The 13,879-nt window shown below is 37.8% G+C and overlaps 1 protein-coding gene across 2 annotated transcripts in view; it reads left to right on the plus strand.

The window, feature by feature from the left end:
- Positions 1 to 13,879, plus strand: part of TRAPPC12 (trafficking protein particle complex 12) — a 61,012-nt gene extending 47,133 nt beyond the window's left edge. The window contains exons 7-10 of one of the 2 annotated variants that reach the window (XM_030490923.1): positions 5,954 to 6,052; positions 11,185 to 11,285; positions 12,080 to 12,167; positions 13,533 to 13,879. In XM_030490923.1, the coding sequence (XP_030346783.1) occupies positions 5,954 to 6,052; positions 11,185 to 11,285; positions 12,080 to 12,167; positions 13,533 to 13,775 (531 nt within the window). In that variant the 3' untranslated portion in view covers positions 13,776 to 13,879. The remainder of the gene's footprint in view (positions 1 to 5,953; positions 6,053 to 11,184; positions 11,286 to 12,079; positions 12,168 to 13,532) is intronic. The other variant, XM_030490922.1, reaches the window with a different exon arrangement.

Here is a 13,879-nt window from a genome sequence, read left to right on the forward strand (position 1 = left end):
TTTGTGAATACTGATTATCACTGTTTTGGAAATGGTACTCCAGAAATACTGCAGCTCAGATACTTCTTAAGGCCAGTTGTATTTAGGGCCTATCAAGCAGCTGTTAAGTTAGAAATTTATGGTTAAACAGTAACTTCCAGGTGACCCACAACTGCATATTAAAGCATGATTACTTCCATCTGAAATTTGTATTTCAGTGCATTGGCTGTGGGGTAGTTGCAAGTGTCTCAGTTTTCAGAAATATCCCTATCTGGAGTAGTAAAGTTTTTAAGAAAGATTTTCCAAACATTGTGTCATGGTTTAAGCCCAGCGGGTAACTCAGAACTATGCAGCCGCTTGTTCACCCCCTCCACCTTCCACCCCTCTCTGGGCAGGATGGGGAGGAGAATCGAAAGAATGTAAACCCCATGGGTTAAGAACAATCCAATAACTAAAGTATTATATACAACTACTACCACCAATAATAATGATGAGGGAAATAGCAAGGAGAGAGAATATAAACGTAAAAGGGGAAAGGGAAAAAATGAATAAACACGAACGATACAAAATACAATTGCTCACCGCCCACTGACCAATACCCAGCCTGACCCAAGCAGTGATCTGCCCTTCCGGGTGACTTCCCCCCAGTTTACACACTTGGCCTGATGTGCTGTGGTATGGAATACCCCTTTGGCTAGTTTGGGTCAGGTGTCCTGTCTCTGCTTCCTGCTGGCTTCTTGTGCCCCTTCTCACTGGCAGAGCATGAGAGACTGAAAAGTCCTTGATTGGAGTAAGCACTACTTAACACACCGATGTTCTAGTTGTTGCTATCAGCACTGTTCTCAGACTAAAGTCAAGAACACAGCACTGCATCAGCTACTAAGAAGGAGAAAAAATAACTCTTACAGCTGAAGTCAGGACACATAGTCATGTTGCAGTTAAAATCACAGTAGTATGTGAAGTTACTTTTTCCACTTATGTGACAGATCCTTTGTGAGATAATTATATGGGTTGTTTATAGATTTAATACTTTTAAGACCATTCTAACATGCAGCAATGCCATAACCATCTTCTCCACTTTCTAGAGTACTCAGTGTAAAACTATTTCTGCAAATAATTTTTAAACACACTTCTGTTAATTCTCCAATGAACAGTTATATTAATTGGCCAGTTCCACTTTTTTTGTCTATTGTGTAATACACTTTAAAAACTGCATTTGTTTTTATTCAAGTATCTCAAGTGTATGTAATTTAGGAAGAAGGAAAAAAACCACCACGGGTTTCATTCTGCAAGTCAGCGCCATCTATTGCCATCTAGTGAACTTTTGCAATATTGCAATATGGTCATCTTTGAACCCCAAATACTATTAGTTGAATGAAATAGCTTGTGCTATTAGTAGATTAATAATAATCAATTATTAAACTGAAACTATGTAACATCATTATAAAAAAAGAAAAACTTATTATCTTACTTTTGCTAACCTCTTTCTTCGGCCAGAAAACTTCAGAAGTATTTAATAGGGAGCAATCTTGTTAGGATTGACTCTTGAAAATAAAAATAAAACCCAAACACTTTGATTAGCTGTTGGGCCTATAACTATTTAAATCTACTTCAGTCATCCTCAACTCTAATTAGGTTTATTTCCTGTCATATCTCTTCTGCATTACTTATCTGACTCAAGGAATTCTGTTTATGTACCACAATGATTTTTGTCTTTTAAATATGGCCTCATTAGCTTCATAGCCAAACATCTCATTAAATTATTGAGAAGGAGGGGTATACTGTTCTGGAGGTAACCAATTAACTATAATTAAATTAACCTTAATTAAAGGCACATTTTGCACTTTTTGGATTTTTATTTTTTTTTTCAGTGTTGTCTTAACTTTTTCAGAACTTGCCTTTCATAAAAACAAAAGAATTAGAATTTATTTTAATTTAGGTCTAATACAATTAAAACTGCACAAAGGAGGTAACAGCTTGTATTAGTGACGCAAGGGACTGATGATGAAGGACTTCTGTGATTTAAAGGAGAAAGACTGCATGAATCATCACGTCTTTTGCCTAACTGTGCTGCAGTACTGCTCTTTGGATTCATAACACTGTAAATATCTGCTTTCATAACCCTTCCACAAGTGCACTAGATAGAGAAGTTGGATAAGTTATCCCAGTCCTCTCTTCCAAAAATATAGTATCTGTGAACTATGTACTTGGTATAAATAAAGCTGATTTTTACTCTAGGGTTTATTGAACCTTCTCTTAGCATTTGCACGTGATGGTCATTTATGCTTATTTCTAAATATCTCATAATTAATATTTTAAGTACTTAAGGTGATAGTAAGGGAAACATGAAAATGTATAACGCATGAAGGGAAGTACAGTTGTACTGCAGTGCATTAAATGAAAACCAAACCCCACTTACCATTTTTGTGCAAGTAGATCCAATGGCTTACTAGAACTACTTTGGATTAGTATATTTAATGTTAGCTCCAAATTTCATAATAATACAGATACTGAATTATAAAGCAATTCTATAACAAAGAGGCCAAATCTCATTCATATACTGAATTGTGTAACTTCAGTCATTTTTTCATGAAAGTGTGGAAAATCTGAAGGCTCATAATCTTTGGAAATGAAAGACTATGACAGTGCATCAGCCCCACCTTTAAGTATTCAGATCACAAACTGTAGTCATTGGGTTTTTTTACTGGCAGTGCTTAATATGTCTTACTCCTCACAACCACAACTTGGATCAACCAAGACTTTACCCCTCTGGGAGGGCACCTGTTTATCATTCTCTCAGACAGTTCTTGTTCCATGTCACATTAGCAAAGATGAAAATTAAAACAGTCTTTAGTAACTGAGACCAAATCTCGTGTACTTTACAGTATGCTCCTTCAGAAGGAACTTTCAGATAAGATGCTTTTATAACTTACCATGGAATAGTGTCGTTCTGTATGACATACTCTAGAAGTACTATAGCTTCCGTAATAGTGGAGCGGAGGAGGAAATGCATATAAAACTCACCATAGGATCCTGGAGGAACTGCAAAATGAGGTTGTATTTAGAAGTGAGCCTGGATATTGCGATAATGTTTTACAGTTTCATCCTCTGGCCATCCTTGCCTGTGCTTAGGGGTTGCTTTGGACAGATGTAACTTAGTCTCTTGTCATATCCTGGAACGTATGAGTTCCATTTCTGTGATAGGTGCTCCAAGGCATGAGGTAGATAAGCACAGACACTATGTTCTGTCCTATGGAAACAGGATGCTGTATCCACACTATATACAGTGCATGAACTCTTAATGCTTCACCTCTACTGTAACATTTTAGGAGGTGTGAATGTTCCTGTATTCTTAGTTATAATGCATGGTGATGTACAATCACTTGACAGGGAATTCAAAAGGGGAGGAGGGTTTCTTTGCCTGATAAGGCCAAGTCCGTGAAGCTCCCACAGCTTGGGCCTCCTAGGACATTACTGGGGTGCTTGTTCCTGCCGAGGCTGGCTACTACCTACCCTAGGGAGCCTGTGGTGGTGTAATTGTGCAAACAGTGCCCACTCGTGCAGCTGCGTCTGGCCGAAACTTTTCTGCAGTCAATTCATGCTAAACTGTAAGCTGACAGAAGCGCTTTTCTATCAGCTTAACCGCATGATCTCCTGGGATTTGTTCTACATCAGTTTGGGGATGTGATTGTAAAGTCCTCATCCCTTGTGTTGTGTAGCCTAAGCCTCAGAGCATGCAGGAGACTGAGCACTGGGTGAGGGGCAGCTTTAATGCTGCCATGGGAATCCATGGGAATGGAAGACACTGAGCATAAAAGCTATAATTTTATATAATAGGAAGGGATGAAATTCAGTCATGGACAATCATTCAGATTTTATTAATGATGCTCTTGCAGAAATTAATAGCTAATACAAGCATGGCTCCTTTAAGGAGCCAGATCAGAGGGTCCGTATTCTAAGGTTTTTATGCCTACCTGACATTTGGGACTCCATAATCAATGAAGTCCTTTACTGAGAGCTGTTACAGTAAAAATTGAGCTTTTCATAAATCATACATTTATGAAAAACTTTATTAACAAATTTCATCACTTTTGAGTTCTGGATGCTAAATAAATCAGTATCTAAGTATATGGCCTTTTGTCTTTGCTCTGAACTTTTTCCATTAGCAATAATAATCACAAACATGGATGGCACACTAGAAATGGAATGAAATGTTAACTGTGAACACTCAGTATACATGTTTGCAAGTAAAGGTCACACAGAGTACATCTTGGACTGTTTAAGTCAGCCTCTAGTAGTATACGACATGTAATTTCTCTCATATACAGATTAGACTCCAAGACTTCTTTTGATTTTTTGTGTGTATGAAACAATTCGTATGTTGACCCTGGTGCATGGGTCAAGTAGTCATAGAATGGTTCGGGTTGGAAGGGACCTTCAAAGATCATCTAGTCCAACCTGCCTGCAGTGAGCAGGGACATCTTCAACTAGATCAGGTTGCTCAGAACCACATCCAGCCTGGCCTTGAATGTTGCCAGCGGTGGGGCATCTACCACCTCTCTGGGCAACCTGTGCCAGTGTTTCATCACTGTCACTGTAGAAAGTTTCTTCCTTATATCTATTCTAAGTCTACCCTCTTTTAGTTTAAAACCATTACCCCTTTTCCTATCGCAACAGGCCCTGCTAAAAAAGGGTTCAGCCGTTTTAGGCGCGACCTCAGGAAATGAAATTCGCTACACCTAGGGCACATTGCCTCCTCAGACTTCATGAGATGAAGAAAAAGTACCTTTACCTTTTACAGTAGCTGTGATCACATCAGGGACAAGTTAAATGAGTACTATAATTTGACCAAGAAAAATGGTAGGATAGAGAGTACCCCAAGATGTCTGTGCAGTTATGAAAAATTGTTCTTTGTTGTCTTTTGCTTCTTGACACCCACCACAAATTCTTGTATTACGTTGAAGGGCAGGACTGTCAGGAAGCACCAAATTAGTACAGCACAGTTTTTCATGTATGCCTGCCAAAGACCATGTATCTAAGCTCTTAGAGTCATTTACTGCCCAGATCATTGAATTACTGTGATTTAACCATGAAAGAACTGCACTGCAGTAACCAGTGTCATGGACATTTCTTTTATGTGGGAACTGGGGCCATGAGCTTGTTTAATCTTCTGTTACTTCTCATTATCTGGAGGATGCTGTTGCACTGCACCTGGAGCGGGCAGGTCTCAGCACAGCCACTTGCCAGCACGGTTTTTATGCAGGTATTGGCAGAGGAAGGGTCACTTGCAAAGCTTTCTGGAGTTCAGAACCAGCCCACTCCTCACTTAGTTTCAGCCCAAATCAGTTTTCTATTTAGATTACCTACTCCTTTTCCTTTTACTCTGTATGATAGAAGGGAAGAGGATTTGGGTGAAAGGATAGAAAAGGTCTCGTTTCCCGTGGCGGTAGTGGCTGGTTTGTCATCTGAAAATGTGCATGAATTGCAGCTTGTGTCAATTATATTTTTCAGAAGTTAAGAGCATGTGCACAAGCAGTTCCCAAAGCTTTGGAACATAGTTTGCTAAACCATGTAAATTATACATATACTTGAAACATGAGACCCCAGTCACACAGAAGGCTTTTGACTTTCATCCTAAATGTAAGGATGAAAGTCAGAGTCTTTCATCCTAAATCATCATAATCTAAGATGAAGAGTAAATATTCAGATTTGTTGTTCTTGGCATTTAACTACAAAGAGAATATGATCCAGTTGGGGAAAAAAAAAAAGATCCCCTGTGTTTGCAGTTCTAGTATAACTGAGAAAAGGCCAATATAGTCAGCTCCTACCGCCTGCAATGATAAGTAGAAATTCTATTCCACTGACAAGTTGCAATTGCTTTAATTCTGTTTGAATATGTCTATAAAAAGAAGGAGGCATAAAGGCTGAAGAATGCTGAGCTTAAATACCTGGTCCTGTTCTTTTCACCCCTTAGGACTATGTGCTTGCTGTAGATGCTTATCACACCGTCATCAAATATTACCCACAGCAAGAGCCTCAGCTGTTGAGTGGAATTGGAAGGATTTTCCTTCAGGTATGCATTTTTTTCTAAATCTGCTGGGTAGTATTGCTGTTGACAGTTATGTAGTGAATAAGTGTTGCATTTAAAACTAGAACTGTTTTACAGGGTATGTATCAAATTGTAGAGGCAGTGGCCAGAACAAAAAAAATACTTCTACCATGTGATACTAGAGAAAGTTAGGAAATATAAAGCACCTGTAATATTAGAAGTACATTAGTGGACAAAGAACGTGCTGTAGAAAATAATGCTAATAGTTTAATCAAAGGGCAACATTCTGCTTTCCCTGAAACTAATGTTAAAGCTCCCATTGACTTCAGTGAGCCAGAATTTCACTAAAAATCTCGTTTCTCACTGCCTCAAACTACATGCAGCTCTCAGTCACACTGTGTAACTGCTGTCATCATCTAGCAAAAATTTGAGAGTTTCCTTCTTTTGTCCAGGTTATATCCCTGAGGAGACAGGGGAGGGCACATTAAAAGCAAAAACAGGACTGCACAAGTATAGTAAATATCCATGTAGCTATGTACTTATGGTAATAAGTAAAAAAGATGTAAGTACAGCAGTACTTTCTTCTTTATCAGAATACAATGCATCTAAATTATTAGTATCTGATTGTTTTAATTTGTAGTATTTCATGAGTTCTTCTCAGTTCTTTCATGTTTCTCATATTGATATTTCAAACTTTTCCTTTTTTATCTACTTCGCCTTACTATTTATTATAAATCTGAGTTTACAAACAATCATATTTGTGGCATTTGTGTTATAAAATCATATTGAAATAGAATAATTTATTCATGATAGATAATTCAATCATTAATATTGCTTGCTGGAAGTCATAGAATGTCATTAAAACTCAGTTATGGATTTTCGGTTCTCAGCAGGAACATGTTTTCACAGTGTGGTAGACATGTTTGTCATTAAAAGTCTCTGGTTTAAAGTGGATCTCCACCACTATAGAGCAATTTTGTGATACTGGCTGTGTGCATTAATTATTACCTAAATAGGCAACCTAGTAATTATGCTTATTAAAGAATGGTACTGTAAAGATGCATAATACTATTGGAAATACAAGTTATTAATAGGTCTTGTCTTACTGGGAAATGACTGGGTACGTTACTGGTACTGCGTTGCTGATGAGAGTGTCTGCCCTCCTGTCACTCCCGTCTGTTAGTAGCTCTGTTTGCTATAGGATAAAGTTCATTCTCAGGCGGAAAGCATCTACTAACTGTGTCTGTCCAATTTCAAAAGCAGCATTTGCAGACTCTGTACAGTCATTTGGAGTTGCTGACGTCTGCAGTGTTGGCTGTGAAACGGCCTTTCGTACTTAGTGGTTTTACTGTCAGAACTGGACATAGCAAAAGAGAGTATGAGGAGCCCTTGAGACTTTCATCTGATCCTAGATAGTAGCTAATAAAAAGCATCACTTTTCAATTCAAATGTTTACTTTCTTCTAGCACCTTAAGGAGATAAATCTTTATTGTTTGGCTCATTGGTTTTCTTTTTGTGACAAAATCTTCAGCTCTGTCTGGAGGGTACTGTTGCAACAGATGCAAGAGTTTGATGTATAAAAGAAATAAGCAGTGTGCAGGTAAACAAAACCAGGAAGTTCAAATTAAAGAAAGATAAACGTGTTGCAGGCCTGGGCACCATCATTTTGGTAAGATCACTGTGATATGTGTGCATTGTTGACGAGGCACTCTGTGGAAAAAAGGAAGTCTTTCAAGTAAATGGGAAGGCAGTGTTCTGGTATTCAAATGTCACAGCTTCTCAAAACCACGTAGTGATTCCCAAATAAGCTCAGACTGTTCTGTTAACTTTAAACATTATCCAAGAGGCGAATAAGGGAGCCAGACTATAGCTGCTTATCAGTCACAGATACTGTTTGACAATAGACATCACACATGAAACAAAGTAATAATGTAGAAGTGTAAGTAAGTCAGAAGTTTAATAGAAATAAAAAGGTAAACTTTTTTCCAACATACAAAACCTTGTTTTGTGTGGTTTATTTTTTCTTCATTAAATTGAGCATACTAGGTTAAGGCACCATGTCTTCATCTTCACATGTAATGGGGCATAAAGAGGCCTAGATCTGAAGCATGGCCTTTAGCTGGTGCCTTAACGTACGTGGGAAATGAGGATAAGAGAAGTGGAGAATGCAGGAAAACACAGAGGCTATTGCAGAGAAATTCTCAGCAGCACTGTAATTCTGTCAGCAATCACCCGACCTATAAAACAGAAATTCACATGAAATAGGGGAACAGTGAACACATTGTAGTCTCTAGGATTATGTTGTGTGCTACTAATAAACTCTGCTTGCTGGCTGACCTATCCAAAATTGCCATTTAAATAACAACATTAAAGAATTTAGAAAGTGGAAAGCTGCCTGACCTTAGCCTCTGCAATAGACTGCTGCAAAACAGAGTTAAAAGCAATAGATAAATCCTAGCAGTACTTAAGAAGAATCATCTTGGTTTCCAGACAAACAACAAACTTAAGTGCATACTATTTTGGAGGTTCCTTGTTGGAAGCTATGATTATTTGAGATTAACAGAGGAATTTTCATTTTTATTCAAAGCAATAATTATTATTAGATACTGAAGTCAAGTTTGCTGAACTAAGTTAAATAAAATTAAGTGATGAAGACCACTTTAAACTTTAACATTTTAATGACTAATTAAGAGAAATTCTTTCTTCTAAATATTCTGTCCCCGCCCAAAAAAAAAAAAAAGTAAACTGTTTCCTCTCAGTGGGATAACTGAGAATTGAAAGTTTGGCATGTTTGCTGAGAAGATACAAGGTACTGCTAAGAAATTAGAACCCTTCGTGATCACAAATAAGTTGTGATTAGTCTCAAAGCGTATTAGATTTGGACTCATCAAGCTCCCAGTGGAGCAAACTGGTAGCTGGCTTTAGAAATTGATTAATCTCATGGTTAGGGGCTTCCTTCTAATTTCCAGGCTAAAAATATTCAAGGTCAGATTCAGTTACACTTGTGCCAGCATTATCCTTTAGTTAAATGTAGTTTATTATCTTGGTGGCTTACACCATTAGTGGTATTTATATAGAGAAATTGTATTCTTTGTCATTATAACTGTATAACAGTATAAGCTATATAACAGTATAAGCTTTTAGAATTAATAATGTTTGGTTTGGTTGAGTCATTTTTGTAACATCTGGGAGAAATGCATCTCTTTCATTAGATAGATTATTAATGGGTATTCCATAAATGCTTTGGTAGATGGACAGTTGCATCTTTGAGTGCAATCACTGCTGCTATGATACATAAGCAAATTGGGAAAAAATCTAGATGAAACCTTAAGATGGATGTTCGCTGAGTCTGAAAAGTGTACTTGGAAAGTCATTTACTGGTAGACTAGAAGGACTTGCTGCATGATCTTTTCCACAAGGTTCTCTTTAGGGGTTGCAGTGTTTGTATTTTTGGTTAGGTGCTCATATGATGAAATTAGAAGCATGCTTGTAAAATGTACAAGTGGTACAGACACTATGAAGGGCGGGATCAGAATGCAAAATAATGTTGACAAGTTGAGAAACTGAAATGTTAAATTGGCTGTGATTCAAATAGAAAAGGCAAAATACTACCAAAGACTGGGAGCAATACACAAATGCAAAATGAGAAAGAACAAGAAGGCACTGTTCTGTGGAAAGGAATCAGCCTAAGGGTAAGCAAACTACACATGAGTAAACAAACCAGACTCCACAATACTGTGGCATAAAAGCAAACTTCATATTCAAATGTGAAATGTGAAGTAATTCTTCCATTCTCACTGGTGGCGAGAGATCAGTTGGAGTGTCATGACCTCTTATGCGGGCACTTGGGAGGATGTGAAGTAACAGGAAAGAGTTCAGAGAACAGCAAGAGTGATGAGAGAATCCAGAAAGCATTAACTGTAAGAAATTGAAAATTGATTCTCATTCTAGAATTAGTGCAACAAGATAGACTTAGGGTGTATTTTCCAATACTAAGGTAACTTAAGAACTCTGGAATAAGTTTCCTAGGGAGGCTGGAATTCACCGTCTGAGAGCTTTAAGGACACTTTTAACACATTTGTCACAAACGTTTTTGGTAATGTCCTGTTCTTAAATAGGTGATCGCTTAAGAACCCCTTGAATCTCCCCACTGAGGGCTGCCTGGTTTCCATGGCTTTATGCTCCTGAACTAGACTAGTTTTACTTCTTTTGATAGATGTATTTTACCCAGTAGTAAGTTTTCTTCTCTTTCCATCTCTCCAGCCCAAAATTTGGCAGTGCATTGTGAAACCATGCCAAAAGTAGGAGTATATCTTTTTATGGAACATATATTGCTAACTTATTTACCAAAGGGCCTTCTTCACATGTTCGTGTTGAGGGCTTTTTCATCTCAAATAGCAATGTATGTGACATACACTTAGGTGAAATATCCCTTGTTTTCTAGGAATCCCCTTCCCTGTCCCCCATGAAATCTGTTACTCTTTATGCCAGTTTTCAGATCCCTCATTCCTTCAGCCTGCATAATCCATGCTCCAGTATTTTTTAATCTGCAAGTGGACTGTCTTCCCAGTACCCTCAGTGGCCCATTGCACTGGGGTTGTTTTGCAGCATGTTTTGGTGTGATGCTCTGAGGTCATCCTGTGGCCCCTGGCTATGACCCATAAGCTGTGGCTTAACTGAGTACGGGTCCTTCACCAGGTATCAGGCTGCTGTATTCCAGTTCTCTTGCCTTTTTGACAGCTTCTGCCTGTGGGCAGGGTCTGTCTTTGCTTCCTGCAGAGTAACACCCATTCTCCCTGGAAGTAATTCTGACCTTTTCTCATTTTCAGCTAATTTTAGGAACTCTGGAGTCAATTACAACAAAAGAGCTAAATGAGGAAGTGGGGCACCCCTTCCATACAGTCCATGAATGCTCCACAGCCCACAGCTGGGAAACACTGCCTTAGATAAAACTTCTGGTGTTCTTTTTTCATGACCTTAATGTGGTTCTTCAAATGCCTTGTTTGGTACCAGACGTTACCCAATCAGCTTGGTGCCATACGACTATATAATAGACTTTGATATGTTTTCTCATTCTTATATTTTGTAAAAGATATAATCAGGCTGGATGTCTTTTCTTCTGATTGTGGTAACTTTCTTGTGATTTTACTGTCTAGATTGGAGACATAAAAGCTGCAGAAAAATATTTTCAAGACGTTGAGAAAGTGACTCACAAATTGGACGGACTACAGAGCCAAGTTATGGTTTTAATGAACAGGTAGATAATAGCTAAATGAAAATTTAAAATACAGTTTTGCAAAGTATGCATTGTGAACATTAAACTACCCTTGAGACAGTCCTGTTCTCTTTCTCTCTTTTATGTAACTACATCTGTCATAAGTGAGACTGAATGGCATTTAGGCCCAGGAGATCTGTATCACTTGCTACAGACATATTATCCTGGATTGAAATTGTGATCCTTCAGTTGATTTTACAAAGCTTTTTCTCATTCTTCCAGGCATTGCATATTTTCACTCTGCTTTTTCAATATACATTTGCATAAATAACTCTTAGGAGAGGAGAAGCTATTTTGAGCCCTTATCCTACAATCAGATCTGATGGTAAAGTTACTGCCTGGTAGTTTCAAATGCTGGAATACATTGTAGTAAATCAAACTGCATGATGGGGGACCCAATTTGTAATGGTTAGCACACTGGCTTAATATATTTAGAAAATACTATTCAAAAGTGCTCTGAAAATTACATAGCATGGCTAATTTCATGAAGAGAAATAATTCCAGGAAGAGAGTATCTGCATTTAAATTAACAAAAACACAGTGAAGACAGTTGCTTTGGTAGGCAGAATATATAATAGCCAAATGATCCAAGTTGTCATTCCATTTGTCTGTAAATCAGTGTCTCCTTGCTGGTTGTAATTATACCGTGAAGAGCAAATGTCAGAAACTCTCACATCTATAAGAAGGAAAATAAAAAATGGTGTCCATTCTTTTTAAAACAGATTATCACCTTGGGTTTTTGAGGAGAACTCATTCATATGTCACTTACTTTCCAGAGCGTTTCTCCACCTTGGTCAGAATAATTTTGCAGAAGCTCATCGGTTTTTCACAGAGATTTTAAGGATCGACTCATCAAATGCTGTGGTAAATCTCCAAATTGTTACATTTATAATGAACACCTCAATTATTCTCATAATGCTTTATGTGTGGATTTAATTAGTACCCGGAGTATGCTCAGAGCTTTGGATGTGGCATGTGTGCCGAAGGGTTTTTAGTATACATAAGGTACAAAATGGGATGGGAAGTGAAGAACCAGTCTATATGAAGGGCATGAATACTTAGACATGCATGTAAAGATCACGAGGCATTAGGTTTAGTGGGATCTTCGTAAAAGCGCTTCTTTTTGCATTCACTGTTTTTAGCATAGACATGCATGCCAGGAAAAGAAATGGCAGCTGCCAACGTATATCAGATTAACTTGATTTCACACAACATTGAAGGGATATTGTAATTTTAAACATGACATTTTTAACATGTTGCTTATCAGAGCCTTGGATTCCCATCACAAGAGGAGATCAAAGAAGGGCTCTTTATTTACTTCTGTGTTTTCTACATTCGGCAGCTTTCAGTGCATGGTCATGTAAGAGTGTTCCTAAGTGAGACAGCTAACCGCCAGTAGCTTGGCCCAAGGCCCTTTAAGGGCTGAGGGGACTGAGTTTAGGCAGCACATGAATTGCATCATTTCTCAGGCTGTAAAATAGTACGTATTGTAACTCGCACAAGAGCACTAAGGTTTCCTAAAGGGAGAGAAAAAGGTGATTTTTTTTAAAGGCTGTGTACTTCCCTTATCTGCAGCTTCCAGAAAGTGACAATGTTTCTGCTGCTAAAGACCTTATATGACTGTATTGTTGGAATCTTTTGGTAACTCATAAAACATGTTTTGTATATTAAAGAAAGTGGAGCCTGACTTGGTCATTTATGATGTATTTAGACTGCCCTATCTGCTGAATTTACTTGAAATCAGTTATAGATGCCTTTGTGATAATTCCTTCCTATATGTAAGCCAGAGAGAAAAAAAAACACTTGTGAAGATATAGTGAAGTCATTAAAAAAAAGTATGAAAATGACAGTGTGCAGAGGCTCATGCAGTTCCTGAAATCCATTTCAGTTGACTTTCAAAATTAACTGACTAATGTCCTGTCCTATTTATATTTCATTTTAGACTCTGTCTTTTAGAGTTTGAACTCTTAAAAGTCAGCAGGTCCTATTGGCATGGGATAAGTCTTGAGAACAAGCAGAAGAGAAGGATTGGATTGTATGATTGATAATGTATTTTAGTTACTTTTGCACACACACACACAAAACAGTAATTCTTACCACATAGTAAATCTGTTGTAACTCCAGACACTAGACTTCTTTTTTTCCTTCTCTCTCATCATTTGTAAATACATACATACACACACACACACACACTCTTATTTATTTATTTACAATGTATTTTTTCTCTAGGCTAATAACAATGCTGCCGTTTGTCTTCTTTATCTGGGAAAACTGAAGGATTCTCTCCGGCAGTTGGAAGGAATGGTTCAGCAGGACCCTAAACACTACCTACACGAGAGTGTGCTCTTCAACCTGACAACAATGTATGAACTGGAGTCATCCCGCAGTATGCAGAAGAAGCAGGCACTTTTAGAGGCTGTAGCTGTCAAAGAGGGCGATAGCTTTAATACTCAGTGTCTCAAGTTAGGGTAGATCATTTCCAACTAATTTTTTCCAGCAAGGCTGATTTTTTAAATTGTATATACTCTTGCTAATGTGTAAATGTGAAATAAAATCTATTCAATTATGAGTATTCA

The sequence above is a fragment of the Strigops habroptila genome, chromosome 6 (assembly GCF_004027225.2).
Source record: "Strigops habroptila isolate Jane chromosome 6, bStrHab1.2.pri, whole genome shotgun sequence".
Taxonomy (NCBI): domain Eukaryota; kingdom Metazoa; phylum Chordata; class Aves; order Psittaciformes; family Psittacidae; genus Strigops; species Strigops habroptila.